General features: G+C 49.1%; 5 protein-coding genes across 5 annotated transcripts; 1 reads left to right on the top strand and 4 right to left on the bottom strand.

The window, feature by feature from the left end:
* Window position 1: 1 nt before the first annotated feature.
* On the bottom strand, window positions 2-2,416 carry BZA70DRAFT_198576 (uncharacterized protein). The gene is made up of 7 exons (XM_064910104.1): window positions 2,008-2,416; window positions 1,388-1,911; window positions 1,178-1,315; window positions 1,049-1,108; window positions 421-971; window positions 278-353; window positions 2-210 (listed from the first exon to the last, which is right to left on the bottom strand). The coding sequence occupies exons 1-7, from the start codon at window positions 2,198-2,200 to the stop codon at window positions 127-129; spliced, it is 1,626 nt and encodes a 541-aa protein (XP_064767061.1). The 5' UTR covers window positions 2,201-2,416; the 3' UTR covers window positions 2-126.
* Window positions 2,417-2,632: 216 nt separating this feature from the next.
* BZA70DRAFT_290580 (uncharacterized protein) lies at window positions 2,633-3,883 on the bottom strand (the record flags this gene model as incomplete). Its single annotated transcript, XM_064914219.1, has 1 exon — window positions 2,633-3,883. One exon carries the CDS (start codon window positions 3,881-3,883, stop codon window positions 2,633-2,635), a length of 1,251 nt encoding a protein of 416 aa, XP_064767062.1.
* A 4,562-nt stretch (window positions 3,884-8,445) lies between these two features.
* Window positions 8,446-9,285, bottom strand: BZA70DRAFT_240018 (GTP-binding nuclear protein GSP1/Ran; the record flags this gene model as incomplete). The annotated part of the gene is made up of 4 exons (XM_064910491.1): window positions 8,446-8,783; window positions 8,846-8,974; window positions 9,040-9,157; window positions 9,223-9,285. 4 exons carry the CDS (start codon window positions 9,283-9,285, stop codon window positions 8,446-8,448), a joined length of 648 nt encoding a protein of 215 aa, XP_064767063.1.
* A 658-nt stretch (window positions 9,286-9,943) lies between these two features.
* BZA70DRAFT_281350 (signal peptidase 22kDa subunit) lies at window positions 9,944-11,062 on the top strand. The gene is made up of 5 exons (XM_064913102.1): window positions 9,944-10,366; window positions 10,449-10,525; window positions 10,592-10,668; window positions 10,727-10,839; window positions 10,906-11,062. Exons 1-5 carry the CDS (start codon window positions 10,212-10,214, stop codon window positions 11,039-11,041), a joined length of 558 nt encoding a protein of 185 aa, XP_064767064.1. The 5' UTR covers window positions 9,944-10,211; the 3' UTR covers window positions 11,042-11,062.
* On the bottom strand, window positions 11,063-15,521 carry BZA70DRAFT_249621 (phosphodiesterase/alkaline phosphatase D). Its single transcript, XM_064910686.1, has 4 exons — window positions 15,289-15,521; window positions 15,096-15,174; window positions 11,949-15,025; window positions 11,063-11,890 (listed from the first exon to the last, which is right to left on the bottom strand). Exons 1-4 carry the CDS (start codon window positions 15,290-15,292, stop codon window positions 11,145-11,147), a joined length of 3,906 nt encoding a protein of 1,301 aa, XP_064767065.1. The 5' UTR covers window positions 15,293-15,521; the 3' UTR covers window positions 11,063-11,144.
* Window positions 15,522-15,631: the final 110 nt, after the last annotated feature.

A 15,631-nucleotide genomic window follows, 5' to 3' on the forward strand; every position in this document is an offset into this window, starting at 1 on the left:
AATACTTTCATTTCCTTTACTCAGTTTACTCTCATCAGAGCATTAGCCAGTCTATTAGCAATACATCTATAAACCTCCATCTAAGCTTCTCTCTATCCACCACCACCTCACCAAACTCCTGTACATTTACAGTTCCCAGACCGCGCTCGAGCTCTGGATGCCGTCGAATATCGTCGTGTTTGTCATCGGTACGTATTGTCGCGTGATGAGCTAGATTCGATCGGTTTGTTAGTCAGAGGGGAATGTTTGGTAAGAAAGAAGTAGGATGGGTGCGCACCTTGACTATCTCTTGGGCTGCGATGCCGCCTAGTAGAGACGAGATGTTGTGCAACTCCCCGCCGCCGTATCGGACACTGTGCCGAAATCAAGTTAGCAATAATGTGAGGAAGACAAAGAAAGAGGCCAGACGAATGAACATACAATTCCTTCAACACACTCGCCGTCCGCTCGTTAACTTCCGTTCCTCCAAGCGACCCCACAATCTCAAGCGCGATCTCCTTCAACACCTTCTCATCCTCATCAACCTCTTCGACTGTTCCGGGATACCTCTTCTCCCGCTCCTCGAAAACCTCGACCGCTCGAAACCCGACGTACACGCTCATCAACGAATTCTCCTCCTCCAACTCCTGCAAAATCTTCTTTGCCCGCGCCGTCGAAGGCGTGTACTCCTCCTCCAGCGACCGACCGTCAAAGACAACCAGGTTCCGTGAAAATTTGCAAAACGTGTCCACCTCGTCCGAAGAGATCGCGTCGGCCGGCCGGCCGAGCGAGAGTAGCAGTTCAGACACGCGCGAAGCAACCCAGTCGCGGTCCTCGAGCGCCTTTGAGCGGTAGATACTTTGTAGCTTGATGTAGGACGTCGTGTCGGCTTTCATGTCGGGGAGGGTGCCGGAGAGGGGCAGGTGACCGCCGCTTGAGGGTGATTTGGTGAAGTCGGAGATTGCTCTTGCGAGAATCCAGAATTTCGAAGTCTATTGATGCAATAATGATAGATCGTTAATACTCTGGTGGCATGAAATAATAGAACAGCTAACGAGAGCAAACTCACCGACGGACTAAGATTCTGCGCTCTATCGTCATTTAAGATAGCCTGGCTATTCGACGGAATCTAAAATCGCCAAGTCATAAATCAGCACCTCCGCCCTACCTTGCACAAAATAGAAGAGAAATGACCCACGGTTGTAGCCTGAGTGGCTCGCCAGACAGTATTTATCGCCTCGTCGAAGTTCTCGGCGTCGCTTGATCGGACGCCGGTTTTGATTAACGCCTTGAATTCCTTCTTTTCTGCGTAGGTTGATGGTGGAGAACCACCATGCTATAGAGACGTGTTACTCCGATCAGCATTTGTAAACATCATGGTCAAAGATAAGCCCAATTAAAATCTTACCGCATCTTTCCATTGCTTGAGATATATCAACAGCAGCGCCAAATACGGCACATGAGCATGATCCATCTCCGACAACCCATCCAGCTCGATCCCGAACGCGAATCTCTCTAACTCCGGCCACGGACAATCCAGCCTCAGATCAACCGTCGACTCCGGATGCGATTCCACGACCGTATGCTCTGGCGTGACGATCCTCAGCCGCGCGTAGAAGCCAATCGAGTTTATGATCACGAGCGGGATCTTCTTGTCCCACAGGACCTTGCTGATCGGTAACAGCACCGACGGGCGGATCTGGTGTGCGACCACGAGCGAGTATTTCTCCCAGTACGAGGGGTCGAGTTTGTCGAACTCGGACAGCGTCAGGCTCTCGAAGCGGCCGACCGAGTCCGTGTTTAGCTCTTGTAAGAATTCGGCGACTTTGGCGGCGCGCGGATGACCGATGCTGGATTCGTCGAGGAAGAAATTGACGTCGACGTCTTCTTCCGTCGTCAGTTTGTCGTCAACTACTGTGAATGATCCCGTGCCTATCATCGTCAATCGTCAGTTCGCCATCTCCCCACACCAGAGCCGCAATCGCTCTAAACTCAGCTCAAATTCAGACAATTACACAGAATACACACCAGGTAAAACCAAATTCTTCAATGTCTCCGCACCAGCAGCCGAAGCAGTCAACAAAACCACATGCGCCTCCTCCAGCGCCGCCTGCCCGTTCGCAGCCCACAACCGCAGCTGGCGATCATACTTGCGGTCTCGCGCGCTCACAACGTGTGGCGTTGCTGACCGCGGAACGTCGGTTTCGCCTGCTTTCTGCATCTTCTTTGTATTCTGGAGTGTATAACAAGAGAGTAACGAAGGACTCTCGCCGTCTATTGCTGGTTGATCTGAGTTGGCTGTGATGCTTGCTTGAACAGATAGGTTACGTAATATGCGGGTGAAACCTTATTTGTCCACCGTCGAAAAATCAGAACCTCGACCGCGGGATGCTGTCTACGCTTTCTAGTATACTAATTGGCTCACTTGATTCAAATATCTGGGCCAATCTATTGTCTATGGATATTAGAAGATATCCCATATCTGCGATCGAGTAGTCCCGAGTCGTAGCTGGAGATAAATATCATTTCAACCTATATTTTATTGTTCTCGCACAATTACGGTAATTGGCATAAACAAACCCCACTAAATTTCATTCGACTCTGCCCAAATCAGTGATAGTCACTGCAGAATCTGATACACAATCCCTCATATCTACTCAAAACTCAACTTGTAAGCCCAGTAGGTATTATCATAGGAGGCAGGAGAAACCGAGATGAGAAGCTCTTTTCCGACATGGCCTTCATGCGCAGGCGAGTTGTAGAAGTAAGGCGTGACGATAGCATAATTGAAGTCAACATCCGTGCTGTTGACCAACACTTGCTCGTTCTGAGACCACGGCCCGGCCGGCGTTGGCGCGTACTCGATAATGAGCGTGCTCGGGTCGTCGGATGTCGAGTAGGTGAAGATGTAGGCATGATGGTACTCCGAGTAGAAGATCGAACCCATAGAGCCACCATCAATTTGATAGCCGATGCTAGAACTAGCGGTGTAAACGGCATCGTCTTGTCTGCGCTTTGTTGCAAGAGGCTCGGTCGTATTCCATGACTGAGTGGAATTTTGCCAGTAGCTCCAAGTCGACTTGTCCAGGACCGTGCTGGCCGGGGCGGATGCAAGCAAAACGTCTTGGTAGTTACCGTAGCTCGATCTGTCAACTGCGTACATGTAAATGACTCCATTGACCTTCATGGTGGATAGGAGACCATAACCATACTGATAATCGGCGTCGTCGTCGTCATCAACGTAGTAGGAGCTATACACATCCTGGGGCCGGGTGGACGCAAAAGTCCCTTCATCTGGGTTGATTGTGTAATTGACCAACATTGATCCAATTGCCAGATCATCACGCTTCTCATGTAAGATCTCCCAGACCTGGACAGCGGTGGTCGCGGAAGTCATGACGCAGGAAGATCGGGGAGCAAAAAAGGTGAAGTAGTAAGGTTCGTTCATAGCATCGTTCTCGTCATCGGTGTACGGTATCATCGTATTATAGTCCTCGTCGATGTCATCGAGGTCTGGGTGTATTTTTGCCCATGACGGGTGGCTTCCGTTCATAGCCATCAAAAAGTGCGCGCCAGCACCCGCTAAGCTGCCCCGTCCATATTGAGACAACCAGAACGAGTAGTTCCCGATAGCGCAGTAGGCAAAGGGGCCGGTTTCCAGAGAGAAGTAGTCATCTCCATCATTCGCCTTCGAGTTGTAGTCTGTAATCTGGCCCCAGTTGACAAAACTGGCAACGCTGAAGTCGGTCCTGCGAGGGTAGACATGGTATCGTGGGCTGGGATAGTAGTGCTCGATCTCAAAAAACGACGTGTTCGGAAATAGCACGGTGCCTACTTCGTCGGCAAATGCAAACTGAACAAAAGCGTAGATGGTAGCGACAAGCTGTAGGAGTGTAAACGACATTGTTTCCCGGTTATTTCACTGAGTCGATGCTTCACAAAGCAGAGGAAATAGGCATCAATTATATACAGATTTTCTCGCAGTCGATCCCCATTTTTGAAACCTGATATCGTTTTTCCGTACCCTGCCTGACCCCTTCCTCAGCCGTTCGCCGTTCAGCCGTCCGGCCATCGAGGCAATCTACGCCGAAGAAGCTGTTAGCGCCAGCTAGTGCCTGTATACCTCTTACCATTCGAGGTCTAGCGAACACTCAGCCGCACGCTCGTCTGCTTAAAGAAGCTGGAATTCGGGATCAGAGTTTGGACGCCATCCGAGCAGACGATGCGGGAAATAAAGCCGCTGTAGAAATTTGGGACGGCAGACACACCAGGAGAAAAATTATCAAGATTTAGACTAAGGGGTCCCTTCCACACAATGACAAGAGAAAGAACAGTAGCCGTCAATTCGTAGTGAGTGGGAAGAGGATAGAACGCGTTTCGGAGCGCTTCATCGCCTCTCTGCAGGACACCGTATTTCGTAATGAGGAAGAGGATGGCGGCAGAGCAGCCGACGATGGCAGGGGTACCTGACTACGCCGACCATCAAGTGCCGGAGCTCCGATGCGGGTCGCGAGAGTGAGCTAGAGCGAGGAACCGATAACGGCGCGAACCAAAGCTCTGCTCAGTGGGCGCCCTGATTCTCTGCTGAAAGGGCAAAAGTCCAGAGCTTTGGCTGCCGGAGAAGCTAAGGGTGGATGCAGCTGAGGACGCGTACACCTCTTGGTTCATCGTCTGATTTTATAATCCGATATCACTTTAATCGTTATTCAACAAGTATCCATGACCTCGATCGACGATCTCTGCACTGCGAACAAGGCTCGCCGAGAACGGGGACCGTGATGGCTTGCTCGTCCGCGCTCTACTCAAATGCTATCGGAGCCCGCAGCTCTGCCGTACACCATTCATCGACAACTAAGCTCAGACCGGCATTCCACGTACAAATATTTAGTCAAGACTCCTCCCGAACTCTGGTAGTAGTTAGAGACCGCGTATTTTAGCGACGTGAGCCAAAAGTCGTCCCTGGAAATTGTTCAGCCGCTAGAAGACTATTCTTTTCGACCTACAAGCATCAGCAGGCAAATATACTTCCTTTTCTCCATGTAAATTGGCACTAGTATCCGGCGGCGCCCTAGTTTGAAACCGACTCACTGACTACTTGGTCTCTGTTCAAGAATCAGTAGCAAAAAAATAAGAGGAGGATTTGTTTTTTTTTTCTTTCTTGGTTTTACAATACGGTACCGCCCGCGCGCTCTTGTACATCAAATACACAAACAACTCTGCTCTCAGCTAAGAAATATAACGACATCACGTAAAAACATAAAGGAAAAACAAAACAACAGCATAACAGCATAGCAGCATGTCAGCACATCCGAACAGAACAGCAACCAGAGAAGCAGATACAGAAAATACAGAAACAGTAAGAGCGCGCATATAGCGACTGGTGCCAGGATCGGGAAGAATGCATTACGCATACTCTTGAACAAGAGATGATCAAGCTCTCATCCAAGAGTTATGTGGGACTCTGCGACTCTCTCGAAATCGCCATACCCACTAAAACCCGACTTCACCCAGGAGGCAGTCACAGACCGCCCCCGTATTGTTGGATTGTCAACGTTGCGCTTGAACCACTTGGTCATGCGGACTCTCTTCAACAACCGTCGCCTCGGGGCTCCCTTGCGACGGCGCAACTTACCAGTGCATTTGTTAAAGAGACGCGACAACGGAGACGTTTTAAATCCAATGAGCAACATGGCTAAAGAAGAAACTCATCAGATTGACCGCCCTGACCAACCGCGCCGATCCTGACCGACAGGCCTGACCGACAGGATCTGGACGCGTACGGGCGGCCACGCAGAGGGACCGGGCCGACAACGGTATTGCAGTTCCTTTGAGCGCACTCACCCGGTATCTGCGCGTGCGAGTCATTTACCAGACCGCTTGGTTCGAGTTAGCTTCTCTCCCCCTTCTTCTCTCGCATGCATGGCACGCCCAGAAAGCCAGTCCTACCTGCACAGCAGAAGCTGCTTTCTGGCGACTCCGCGAGGTGCCACGCATCACGCATGCAAAGGGAAGCAAGAAGGATCGAAGCCCTCTTTTTATTTTTCTTCCGCCACTTCCCAAGGTTTTTGTCGTCGAGAGAGAGAGCCGAAATTCCGTCCGTCTCGATCTATTGCTGGGAAATAGACCGAGTGTTTCGTGAGGGACCGTGCCGATAACGGTATGAATCCGCGCGGGAAGGTCATATACCAGACCGCTAGGTCGAGTTAGCTTCTCTCCCCCTCTCTTCTTTCGCATGCATGGTACGACGCTCACTATTGGGGGAAGAGCATCCGCGAACGGTCCGGAATGAGCAACTCTCAAACTTCTCGCGGTCTTGCCACAGAAAGCCAGTCCTACCTGCTGCGGTATATGCTACTCTCAGAGGAAGCTACCTGGGTATATGCTACCCTTAAGAGAGCGCTATCTGTTCCAGTAATAGCCGCCCCCAGAGAGTGCTACCTGGCGCGGTGTAGCCTGCCCTCAGTACGAGAACGCTACCCGCGCGGTATTGCAAACTCTCTGGAGATGCTCATGGAACAGTATAGGCTACTCCTTGAGAATGCTACCCATTTGGCATATGCCTACCCCTATCAGAGTGCTACCTGCGCAGTACGGGCTGCTTTCTGGCGACTCCACGAGGTGCCATGCATGCGAGAGAAGAGAGGAAGATCAAAGCCTTCTCATTCGAGAAAGGAAGCCGAAATATCGTCGTTCTCGATCTATTGCTGGAAAATAGACCGGACGGTTGTCGTAGGGCGGAAGCCAAAAATCCGTGATGAGGGAAGGAAGAGGAGAAGGGAGAAAGAGAGGCGGGCGGCGGGCGCGATCAAATAGGCGTGTTCCAGTCCAGGCGGGCGCGTGTTTAGTGTAATTGGGTTTCTCGTTTGGGCCGAAAGTAAATACATCTGACGCGCCGCCCGATTCGTAATTCTACACAATTTAGATGATTTAGCACGCCCAACAAGCGCCTCGTTCATTGGTTAGCAGGAATATAGTAAAGATAGATGTTTTCGTATAATTTTGTCTATTATTGAGCTAATGATATAGTGTGACTCTACAGTACTGTCCCGGTAATTGCAATCTGCCCTCTTTCCGGGTCGATTGTACAAGTGATTAAGGTCGACCACGCCGGCAGTTCCATTAAAATCACCTCCCAGACCTGTACCGTGGTAGTCTCCAAACACAGCTGTTAAGCCATCAACGATAATCGACACTAACCCAACTCTGGCCGACCACCATAACATAGCGGACGAGCACGCCCAAGTTTCTCATCTCCAAGTCGGTGTATAAAGCTGACAGTCACAAGTAGCAATGCCATGCTATGAGGATTGAGGAACGTATTATTTATTCGATAGTCAGAACAGTTCTTAGGTTCTTATATGGGGAAAATTCCGTAGGACAGAAACTGACGATGCTGCTCCGATAGGAAGTGGGCAGCCGGAGCCTGGGCTGCGTAGAAGCAAAGTTCGATCTGCTATTCCAGTCCAATATCGATTTAGCAAGTCTGCATAATCTGGATCCATGGTCGCTCTACCGCAAACTAGTCAGTCGGAGTCACCTAAAGAAAGACAAAGGACAAGTGGTTCGCATCTCCGTCGTCTAATCGGATACCATCTATCTGGCGTTGACCAGTTCATAAGAAGGTTGACTTCCTGCGTCTTCTTGCGTTTATAATGTAGCAACTCCGATTGTCAAAAAGTGGTCTAGGCATGGCAAATCGCGCATGTGCTGGAGTCGATCAGTAATTGCAGTGAGAATATATCCAGATCTTGGGTATTTTTTGAATCACCTACCATAGCGGAGTTCGAACAGCGCCAGATCGTAAGATCAGTGAAGAGCTTGGGATTAGGAATTTTGTTGACATATCGAATCTTTTGATTTCCGGGTTGGGCAGATCGATTACATTCCTGAGTCTAGATCTCAAATTTCGAAGGTATCCAGACGCAAGCAGGTGGGGATTTTTCGTCTGGACGTTGGAAGTGGGCACAAGTTAAGATGTTAGTGAGTAGTGTACGACCGAGCTGTGATTTCGAGCTGATGAATATCCACCACCAGAATATAGCCACGAGGATAGTAATAGCAGTCTGTAAATTTACACGCTGTATAATAAATACAACATCTGATAAATAAGCTAAACCCAAAGAACGTCTCTTTTCTCTTTACTATTACCCCACGAGTTGGCCTGGCCATTCGTAAACGTCAAATGTCAAGATAGCAACAAATCAACAGAATCATTCACAAACAGTTCAAATCACACACGTGTCTTGATTGTTTAATTTTACAAGTTTTTCGTATCATGAGGGATCGACAAAAAAGCAGTAAAAGCACAATTATGAATAGGAAGAAAATAATGTAAATTTAAAAATATAGTAAAAACCAGAGGCGGTCAAAAAAAGAGAAACCACTTCCTGCACCTAGTCTTTTCATTCGAGAGCAAAAAAAATCAAATCAAATCATGTCTTTATCTTTATTCTTTCATTAATTCCTTTACAAGTCAGCGTCATCCTCATCAGGAAGAGGCATAGCGGAAGCCTGCTCCATCTCGGCCTGGTACTTGTTCATCAAAGCATCGTCAACCTCGACCTCAGGGGGAGCGAGAGCGGGCGAGGCAACAAACTCCAGAGCGGGGTTGCCGACCAATTTCCTGGCGAGCCACAAGAACGGCTTCTCGAAGTTGTAGTTGGACTTGGCAGAGATATCGTAGTACTGGAGGTTCTTCTTTCGGTGGAAAGTGATGGTCTTGGCCTTGACCTTACGCTCCTTCACATCGACCTTGTTACCGCAGAGGACGATGGGAATGTTCTCGCAAACTCGGACGAGATCCCCTGTGAATCCGTTAGCTCGGCGTTCTTTCTTCATTGGAGACAATCAAATGATAAGTACTTACGATGCCAGTTGGGGACGTTCTTGTAGGTGATACGGGAGGTAACATCGAACATGATGATACCGCACTGACCGTTGATGTAGTATCCGTCACGAAGACCACCGAACTTCTCCTGACCGGCAGTATCCCAGACTAAAGAGTATATTAGCGACCATCTGGGATGGAAGGCGAAGATAGAAGAGAGTGGAAGCACGTACCATCAAACTTGATCTCACCGTAGTTGGTGAAGAAAGCGAGAGGATGGACCTCGACACCGAGGGTGGCGTTGTACTTCTTCTCGAACTCGCCAGTCAAATGGCGCTTGACGAAAGTGGTCTGATAGAAGAGATTTGTTAGTGATCCGACCACGTACGACGTAGTAAGAGAGAGCATATGTATACCTTTCCAGTACCACCGTCACCGACAAGGACAAGCTTGAAGGTAGGAACCTGCTGCTCAGCCATTTTTTCTTTTTATCTTTGCAAGCACAAGTCAGTATGCAGTTGATTAACGCGGTTGAATCTATTGCTCCGTATCGTTTTTTTCTGCCGTCTCACACACCACCCGATCCCTCGATAACGCTTTGTTTTTTTCTAGTGCTTGATATTCCGGCTTTCGATAAATCACGATAAGATGCCTTGACTGGACGTGGCGGCCGAATAGTTGATGGAAAAAAGACGAGAGAAGCGCAGAGATTTGATCCGTATATCGAGGTCACGCAGCCAACCAGCCTCCCAGGGTCAGGAACGAGCCCAAACAAGCGTGACATGGCACGAGGAGTGGATCGAGCATGAAAAAAACAAACAAAGGCAATTTGAATAAGCGGCAAAAAACACTTACAGGAGTGGTAGATTGATTAAACAAAAGGGATCCGTTACTCAGAAGCGGAAGGGAGGAGGAGGAGGAAGAAAGAGAAGAAGGAAAGGAGGTAAGAAGATCAACAAAATAAAAAAAACTGTGAAGAATCGCTAAGAAAAAAGTTCTGTGTTGGCTTTAAATGGGATGAAGTTTAGAGATTTATGGTGTATGCTCAGTGCCGCACGGCTTTGGCTGGAGCGGCTCAGTTCTACGTCATCATCGCCGTGTCCTCGAACCTCACGTAGAAGACAGCTTCAGCTGTATCGACATCTTTACTAATTCGTAGACTGTAAGAGAATATGATGTCTGTTTGCTCTATTGCTTTTATTTGTGTAAATAAACACTGATGTGTTGTAGCAGACACAGCTGACCACTAAACCAACCTCATCTCGCGCCCATCAAACACAGACGCGACCCGCCGCCCAAAACAGAAACAAAAACATTCACAATCTACCACCATCCACAACCAAATCGCAATCCCAACCACCCGCTTCCTGGCATCTCTGGACACTGCAAAAGCAGCACCCTCAGCATGTTCTCTACCTTTCAACGGCTGCAGCAGTACTGCGGCTTCGTCTCCAGCGTTGTGATTTGCATCATGGCCGCGATCTCCCTCTCGTCGTTCGTTCACCTCAATTACCTGACTCCTGTGCCGACTGCTTCAATAAGCGTCGATAATGTTCAAGTGTACATACCCCATCTTTTGTTTAACCTGACTGCTTGGCTATCTGATTGAATCATGCGTCGTGGAGTTAACATGTATCTACAGAAAATACGGTAAACCCCCCTATGGCTACAACTACAAGCGCCAGGAATATGCGAGCATGACCTTTGACCTGGACGCCGGTACGCATCTCAATCCTCCCCGTCCTTTCTTATACTCCTCATTCTAACAACTATCGATCATCTCAGATCTCTCACCCCTCTTCAACTGGAATACAAAGCAACTCTTTGTATACCTAGCGGCCACGTATCCCGGTAAACAATACGTAAGTCAACCTTCTCACCCTCTCTCTGTTCACATATCTAACCAGCTTCTACATTCAGGCCAACAAAGTAGTCTTTTGGGATTCAATCATCACCAGCAAAGAAGACGCCATCATCTCCCTCCGAAACACAACAGCAAACTACCAAATATACGACGTCACCGGCAAATTCAGGTACGTTCCTTTTCCTCTCTTATCACAGCTTTTTCCCAGCATCTAACAACCCTCAAATTCAAACAGCGAACGAACAGCTACAGTCTCGCTGGAATGGAACGTGCAGCCTTATGTCGGCCTCTTGACATTCAGCAAAGGCGAAGGCAGGTCAAAGTTCACTTTCCCTCCGCTCGCCTCTGCTTCTTCACAAAAAGCTAGATAGCAATATTGCCTACTGCACAATCATTGTAATTTTATATCTTTTATTATTCTCAGCCCTGACGCACATACACGCCACGCGTCAAGTACTTAAAATTTACTCACAACTAAACTTCCTGCCTGGGCCTACCTCCTCTTCCCCTCGTAGGCTGCCCTCCCCCGCGCGCAACATGGAGCACTCCCGCATGTCCAGACGGATACCCACCGCGGCCAGTCTGAGCTCCTCCGCGGCCATTAGCCGGCCCACCTCGGCCTCTACCACCTGCATTCGCGCCACCACGCCCGCGCTGCGCGCCATGCTGCTGGTGCTGTTGCGGCGGTGGCGAAGACCGATGGCTACCGCTATTTCCAACCTGTCTGTTCGTCAAATTAATTACAGACGAGCCTTCAACAGTCATACCCCGGTCCTCAGAGCACCGTCCGCTAAGCGTGATACCCCCGAGGAAAGTGTAGTCGAACACCACGTCCAGCACTTTTCTTCCGTCAATAGTCGAAATTCCAATCACCGTACCCGTGCTCGCAATCGGCACGTTTCCGGTATCCTTCGCGTACAGAACACGGTCCCCAAGCTGGAACTTTTGATTCTGTAGCTTGTGAATCGCATCCGCAGGCTTGAACAACACAGACGGCACAACATGCTTCAGCATCTTGATCTCCGTGCTCGCGTCCATCTGTAGGATCTTGTCAACAGTGGATTCAATCTTTTGCACCGCATCCGGAAGTAGCTGCTCGGAGTCAAGCGGCACGCGCTCCATCCGGACCGATTCCTTCGACTTTAGCCAGGCTTTGATAGCCGGCAATTGCTCCTTTGCAGCATGCTCAGACCCAAGAAGAACAGCAATATCAGGCCGATCTAGCACATAAAATTAGCACCGTAAACAAACACATTTCAAAACAAAAGGAATCCATACCAGTATGCATCTCCTTTATAAGTCCCTGGAACAAACGAGGAAACCTGGTCATATACTCCTTGACCAATTCCTTGGCCTGCAGACTGTATTCCCACCCCGTCGCCGCTCGTCTGGTGTACCCCAACACCTTCAACTTCTTCGACTCAAACTTAAGATTCAACCCCAGATTTGTGTTCTTCGAGCCATCAAACGTGGCCGAAAAGCTCGCAGTGATCTTACTCAACAACAGCATCGGAAGACCCAATTCACGACACACTTCAATAGACGTGAAGTAAACCATCTTCGCCTGCTCCTCACGCGCAATCGCCACTCCGAACCCAGTGTCGTTCGCATACTTTGCAATATTCACTGCAACATCAACGTGTGAGGCGTCACTGATCTTCACCACCTGCAATGGTCGGCCATACGCTTCAGGACCCAAGTAGAAGCCACGCGTGCCGACGGGATACTGCTCGTCGACCTTCGGCGCCGATCTCTCGACAAATCGCTGGTCCTCATTGACAACCGACGTCAGCAACGTCTGCACTGGAACCACTGCTTCTTTCTCCAAATCAGTATCAAACTCCTTCACCAACGCCCCGCTAGGAAGCTGTTTCAATCCCTTTAGCAAGCGGACCGTGATCGCAACCGCCGTCGCCCCGATATCAACTCCATGACGGGCATAGTTCTTGTATGCCTCCCCTGTTTTCCTGAAATATCTTTGAATCTCCTCCTGACCGTTAGACGTCGGTCGAATCTCTTGCCGTCCTTGCACAGTGAGCTTCGCATAGTTGAATAGCTCATCCGACACCGAGATGACCTGCGCCTCTCGAAGGTACGGGTATCCAACATACACAGACTGATGAAGCAACTTCTCCGCAATATCTTCAACCGTAGTGTTCTCAAATTGATTTTCGATAGAGATCACCATCGCCTCGCTGCGACTATCCCGCTCAAAGACACAAACAGAGTGCCTCGTCGTCAACTCAGCCGTAAATGGGATAGTCTTTAGACTTGGGAATCCAGCAAGCAAATCTCCGCCCAGCAGAGCGCCAGGGCTAAGACAGCTCTTGTACACTTTTCCTTCCATCGGCGGAAATTCGTACTCCGTGATGCTGCAGTGGTTGTGGTCGATATCAGGGAAGACATCACGCAGAGACGACTCATAGATCGAATCCACCGAGTTGTCGTACTTAAACTGAATCATCTTGCCAAAGGTATTGCGCTTCCGTTCTCCCGGAGTCAATTCTTTGTCATGGGCCGCCATTGCCTTCAGCAATCTGCCCTCGTCCACAAACGGGATCTTGACGACTGCTTCCCAGTCCATCTTCTTGCCGTTGAGATCAAGTTCAAACTCAAGAGGATAAAAGTCGATAATCGGCGACTTGGGATCGTGTAGAAGGGGCCGATAGGCCATAGGAATCAAAGAGTCACTCAATGGTGGCATGACACCCATGAGCTGCTGGAACGGCTTGAACGGTTGGCCGAACTGGAAGTTGAGATCAGCCTCGAGTCCCTTTGAAATATCCGAAACTCGGGGCGCATAATGGTATTTGAAGAACCATGACCATGAACAGACACCCTTGTAGTAATAGTTCATAACCCATTGTAAGCCCTGAACATAGTTGCTGCAAAGCTCAGTCATAGCTTCCTGGTTGTGGTACGAAAAGCCAAATTTCTCCTTGTAGTAATCATCCTTCCACCCGATGAATCGCTTCATCACGGCATCATGTGCCTTCTCCTCGCCCTTTTTATCTTCTTCTTGGACCTTTGCAGATCTATACTGCTCGAGCACGCGCTGCACGGCAAACTCAGCCTCCTCATCAGACTCGTCAGAATTCTCCACACTCGGCATCGTCAGTTTCACATTCTTATCGTCAATCGTCAACACAAGCGAGAGTTTTGTTGCCAAAGTCTTGATAAAGTCAATCTCCGGCTCGACAATGTTTCTGGGAATTTCCCATTTACTTTCTTCACTCTCCTGGGCAACGTTCACATAGGTTTCAATGCTCTCGAAAATACGACTCTCGCGGGTCGTGATCGTCAAAGGAGCTTGCTTCTTGTTTCTCGGCTTCCGGCCATCGGAAGTCGACTTGGACTCGGAGTATAGTTTGTCGTCGTGATCAGCTTCAAAAAGTTTGAACTCAAAGGTAACCAGTTCCTTTAGGAGCATTCGCAAGGTCTCCATATTGATCGTACCAGAGTCATTCAAGTATCCCTTGCAGAGAGGTAGGATTTTCTTATAAGCCTCAAACATAAACGTCAACGCTCCTTCGTTGATATGAAGCTGCGGCAGATTCGGCAAGAAATCGTTTCCGACGAATACGCAAAGAAGAATAAAGTCATCAATGACATGTTCCATATCGAATGGAAACGTTAGAGTATGCTTGAGATCTTTAAACTCGAGCTCTAGATACTCGCGCACGAGCGAAAGATGCAGCAAGAAGAATTTTTGGCGGAAAAGGTCTTTCGGTTTGTTCCTTGCCGGGCCGAACGTTACTTCTTCACGAAGAAGGGAGAAGTGGGGTTCATGGCTGACCAAGCCCAGCATGATTAGATCCGCATCAAGTCCGTACAGACAATGGCGAGTGTTTGCGTTGTATTCGGGCTGCGACTTTGCAGCTCTGATGTACTCCATGATCTTGTGCTCACCTTCTCCAGGCACCTCATGACCGGAGAGCACAATCTGGATGTTTTGCCAGCGTGAGTCCTCAGACACCTTTCTCGAAACAAAATAATGCAGTTGGGTACTGAGCTTGACCATGAACTCCGTTCCAGGGGTGATCGAGTTGGTATCAAATGGGGCCTCGGCCGGGAGCTCGGTACCCTGGCTGATTGCTTTTTGTCGCGCGTTCTCGGCATCGAGCGCGGTTCTGAATCGGCGGGATCGCTGCTGGTTCATCTTGGCTCGGGGAGCGACGCCATCGATGGCCATGAAGAACAGTTTCTTGGGCTTGACTTTTTCAAACAAAAGATCAATGTAGCGGAAGATCGCGATGAACATCTGATCTTCAGTCATGCGAAACGTCGCATCGTCCGAGTCCTTGTGGGTACAGTTGTGCAAGATTCCGTTCATGTCAAGATAAAGATTGTCAAATCTATGTAGAGCAGCAGAGGTCAGTCATCGATGTCGTGAATATGTGAGAGAATCGCAGCGGAGAATCATACTCTGGAATCTTGTCACCCTCGATCAGCTGCGAGATCAGCGGATATCTTTCTGAAATCCATCGGTAAAATTTTGGGATTCCTATAATTCAGAACAACAGCGATCAATGTCAGTCATGTACATCCTAGAAGCGACACAGACAGAGCGTGATTGAGCAATACAACGGAAGATCTGGGGATGGTGAGCGAGACGTACCCATAGTTTAAAGCAAAAGCAGCAACAGCAATCAAACAAATATCAGAGCAATGATTGCAAAGCAGACTATAATGCAGCAAGCAGCTAATAATCTAACGATTATAAGAGATATAACTGATCAAACTTATGTCTGCACAAAGGCGTTTGGTCCTGTCTTTAGTCGAGCGAGCCACGCACATCGCTTTCTTCTTGTCCGAACGGCGATGTTTTCCTTATTTTGGTTCTACTGCGACGGAGCTCAAGTCTGAGATCACGTGCCGTTATCTGTCCGGAAAGCCCTGCGGTTACCGTCATAGGGCCCTCGTATTCGCGATATAGCAGCTTCCGCGAGCACCCTACACAG

The sequence above is a fragment of the Myxozyma melibiosi genome (genome assembly GCF_037950935.1).
Source record: "Myxozyma melibiosi strain Phaff 52-87 chromosome Unknown BZA70scaffold_9, whole genome shotgun sequence".
Taxonomy (NCBI): Eukaryota; Fungi; Ascomycota; class Lipomycetes; order Lipomycetales; family Lipomycetaceae; genus Myxozyma; species Myxozyma melibiosi.

Excerpts from the sequence above, each read along its gene's own strand:
- BZA70DRAFT_198576 (XM_064910104.1), bottom strand. The coding sequence starts at position 2,200 with ATGCAGAAAGCAGGCGAAACCGACGTTCCGCGGTCAGCAACGCCACAC. Across the intron at positions 1,316-1,387 it reads TCAAGCAATGGAAAGATGCG|CATGGTGGTTCTCCACCATC; the intron begins GTAAGATTTTAA and ends ACGTCTCTATAG. Across the intron at positions 354-420 it reads GCGAGTGTGTTGAAGGAATT|TGTCCGATACGGCGGCGGGG; the intron begins GTATGTTCATTC and ends ATTTCGGCACAG.
- BZA70DRAFT_281350 (XM_064913102.1), top strand. The coding sequence starts at position 10,212 with ATGTTCTCTACCTTTCAACGGCTGCAGCAGTACTGCGGCTTCGTCTCC. Across the intron at positions 10,669-10,726 it reads CGTATCCCGGTAAACAATAC|GCCAACAAAGTAGTCTTTTG; the intron begins GTAAGTCAACCT and ends TTCTACATTCAG. Across the intron at positions 10,840-10,905 it reads GACGTCACCGGCAAATTCAG|CGAACGAACAGCTACAGTCT; the intron begins GTACGTTCCTTT and ends AAATTCAAACAG.
- BZA70DRAFT_249621 (XM_064910686.1), bottom strand. Across the intron at positions 15,026-15,095 it reads GAGGGTGACAAGATTCCAGA|ATTTGACAATCTTTATCTTG; the intron begins GTATGATTCTCC and ends TGCTCTACATAG. Across the intron at positions 11,891-11,948 it reads TATAAAGGAGATGCATACTG|ATCGGCCTGATATTGCTGTT; the intron begins GTATGGATTCCT and ends TTTATGTGCTAG.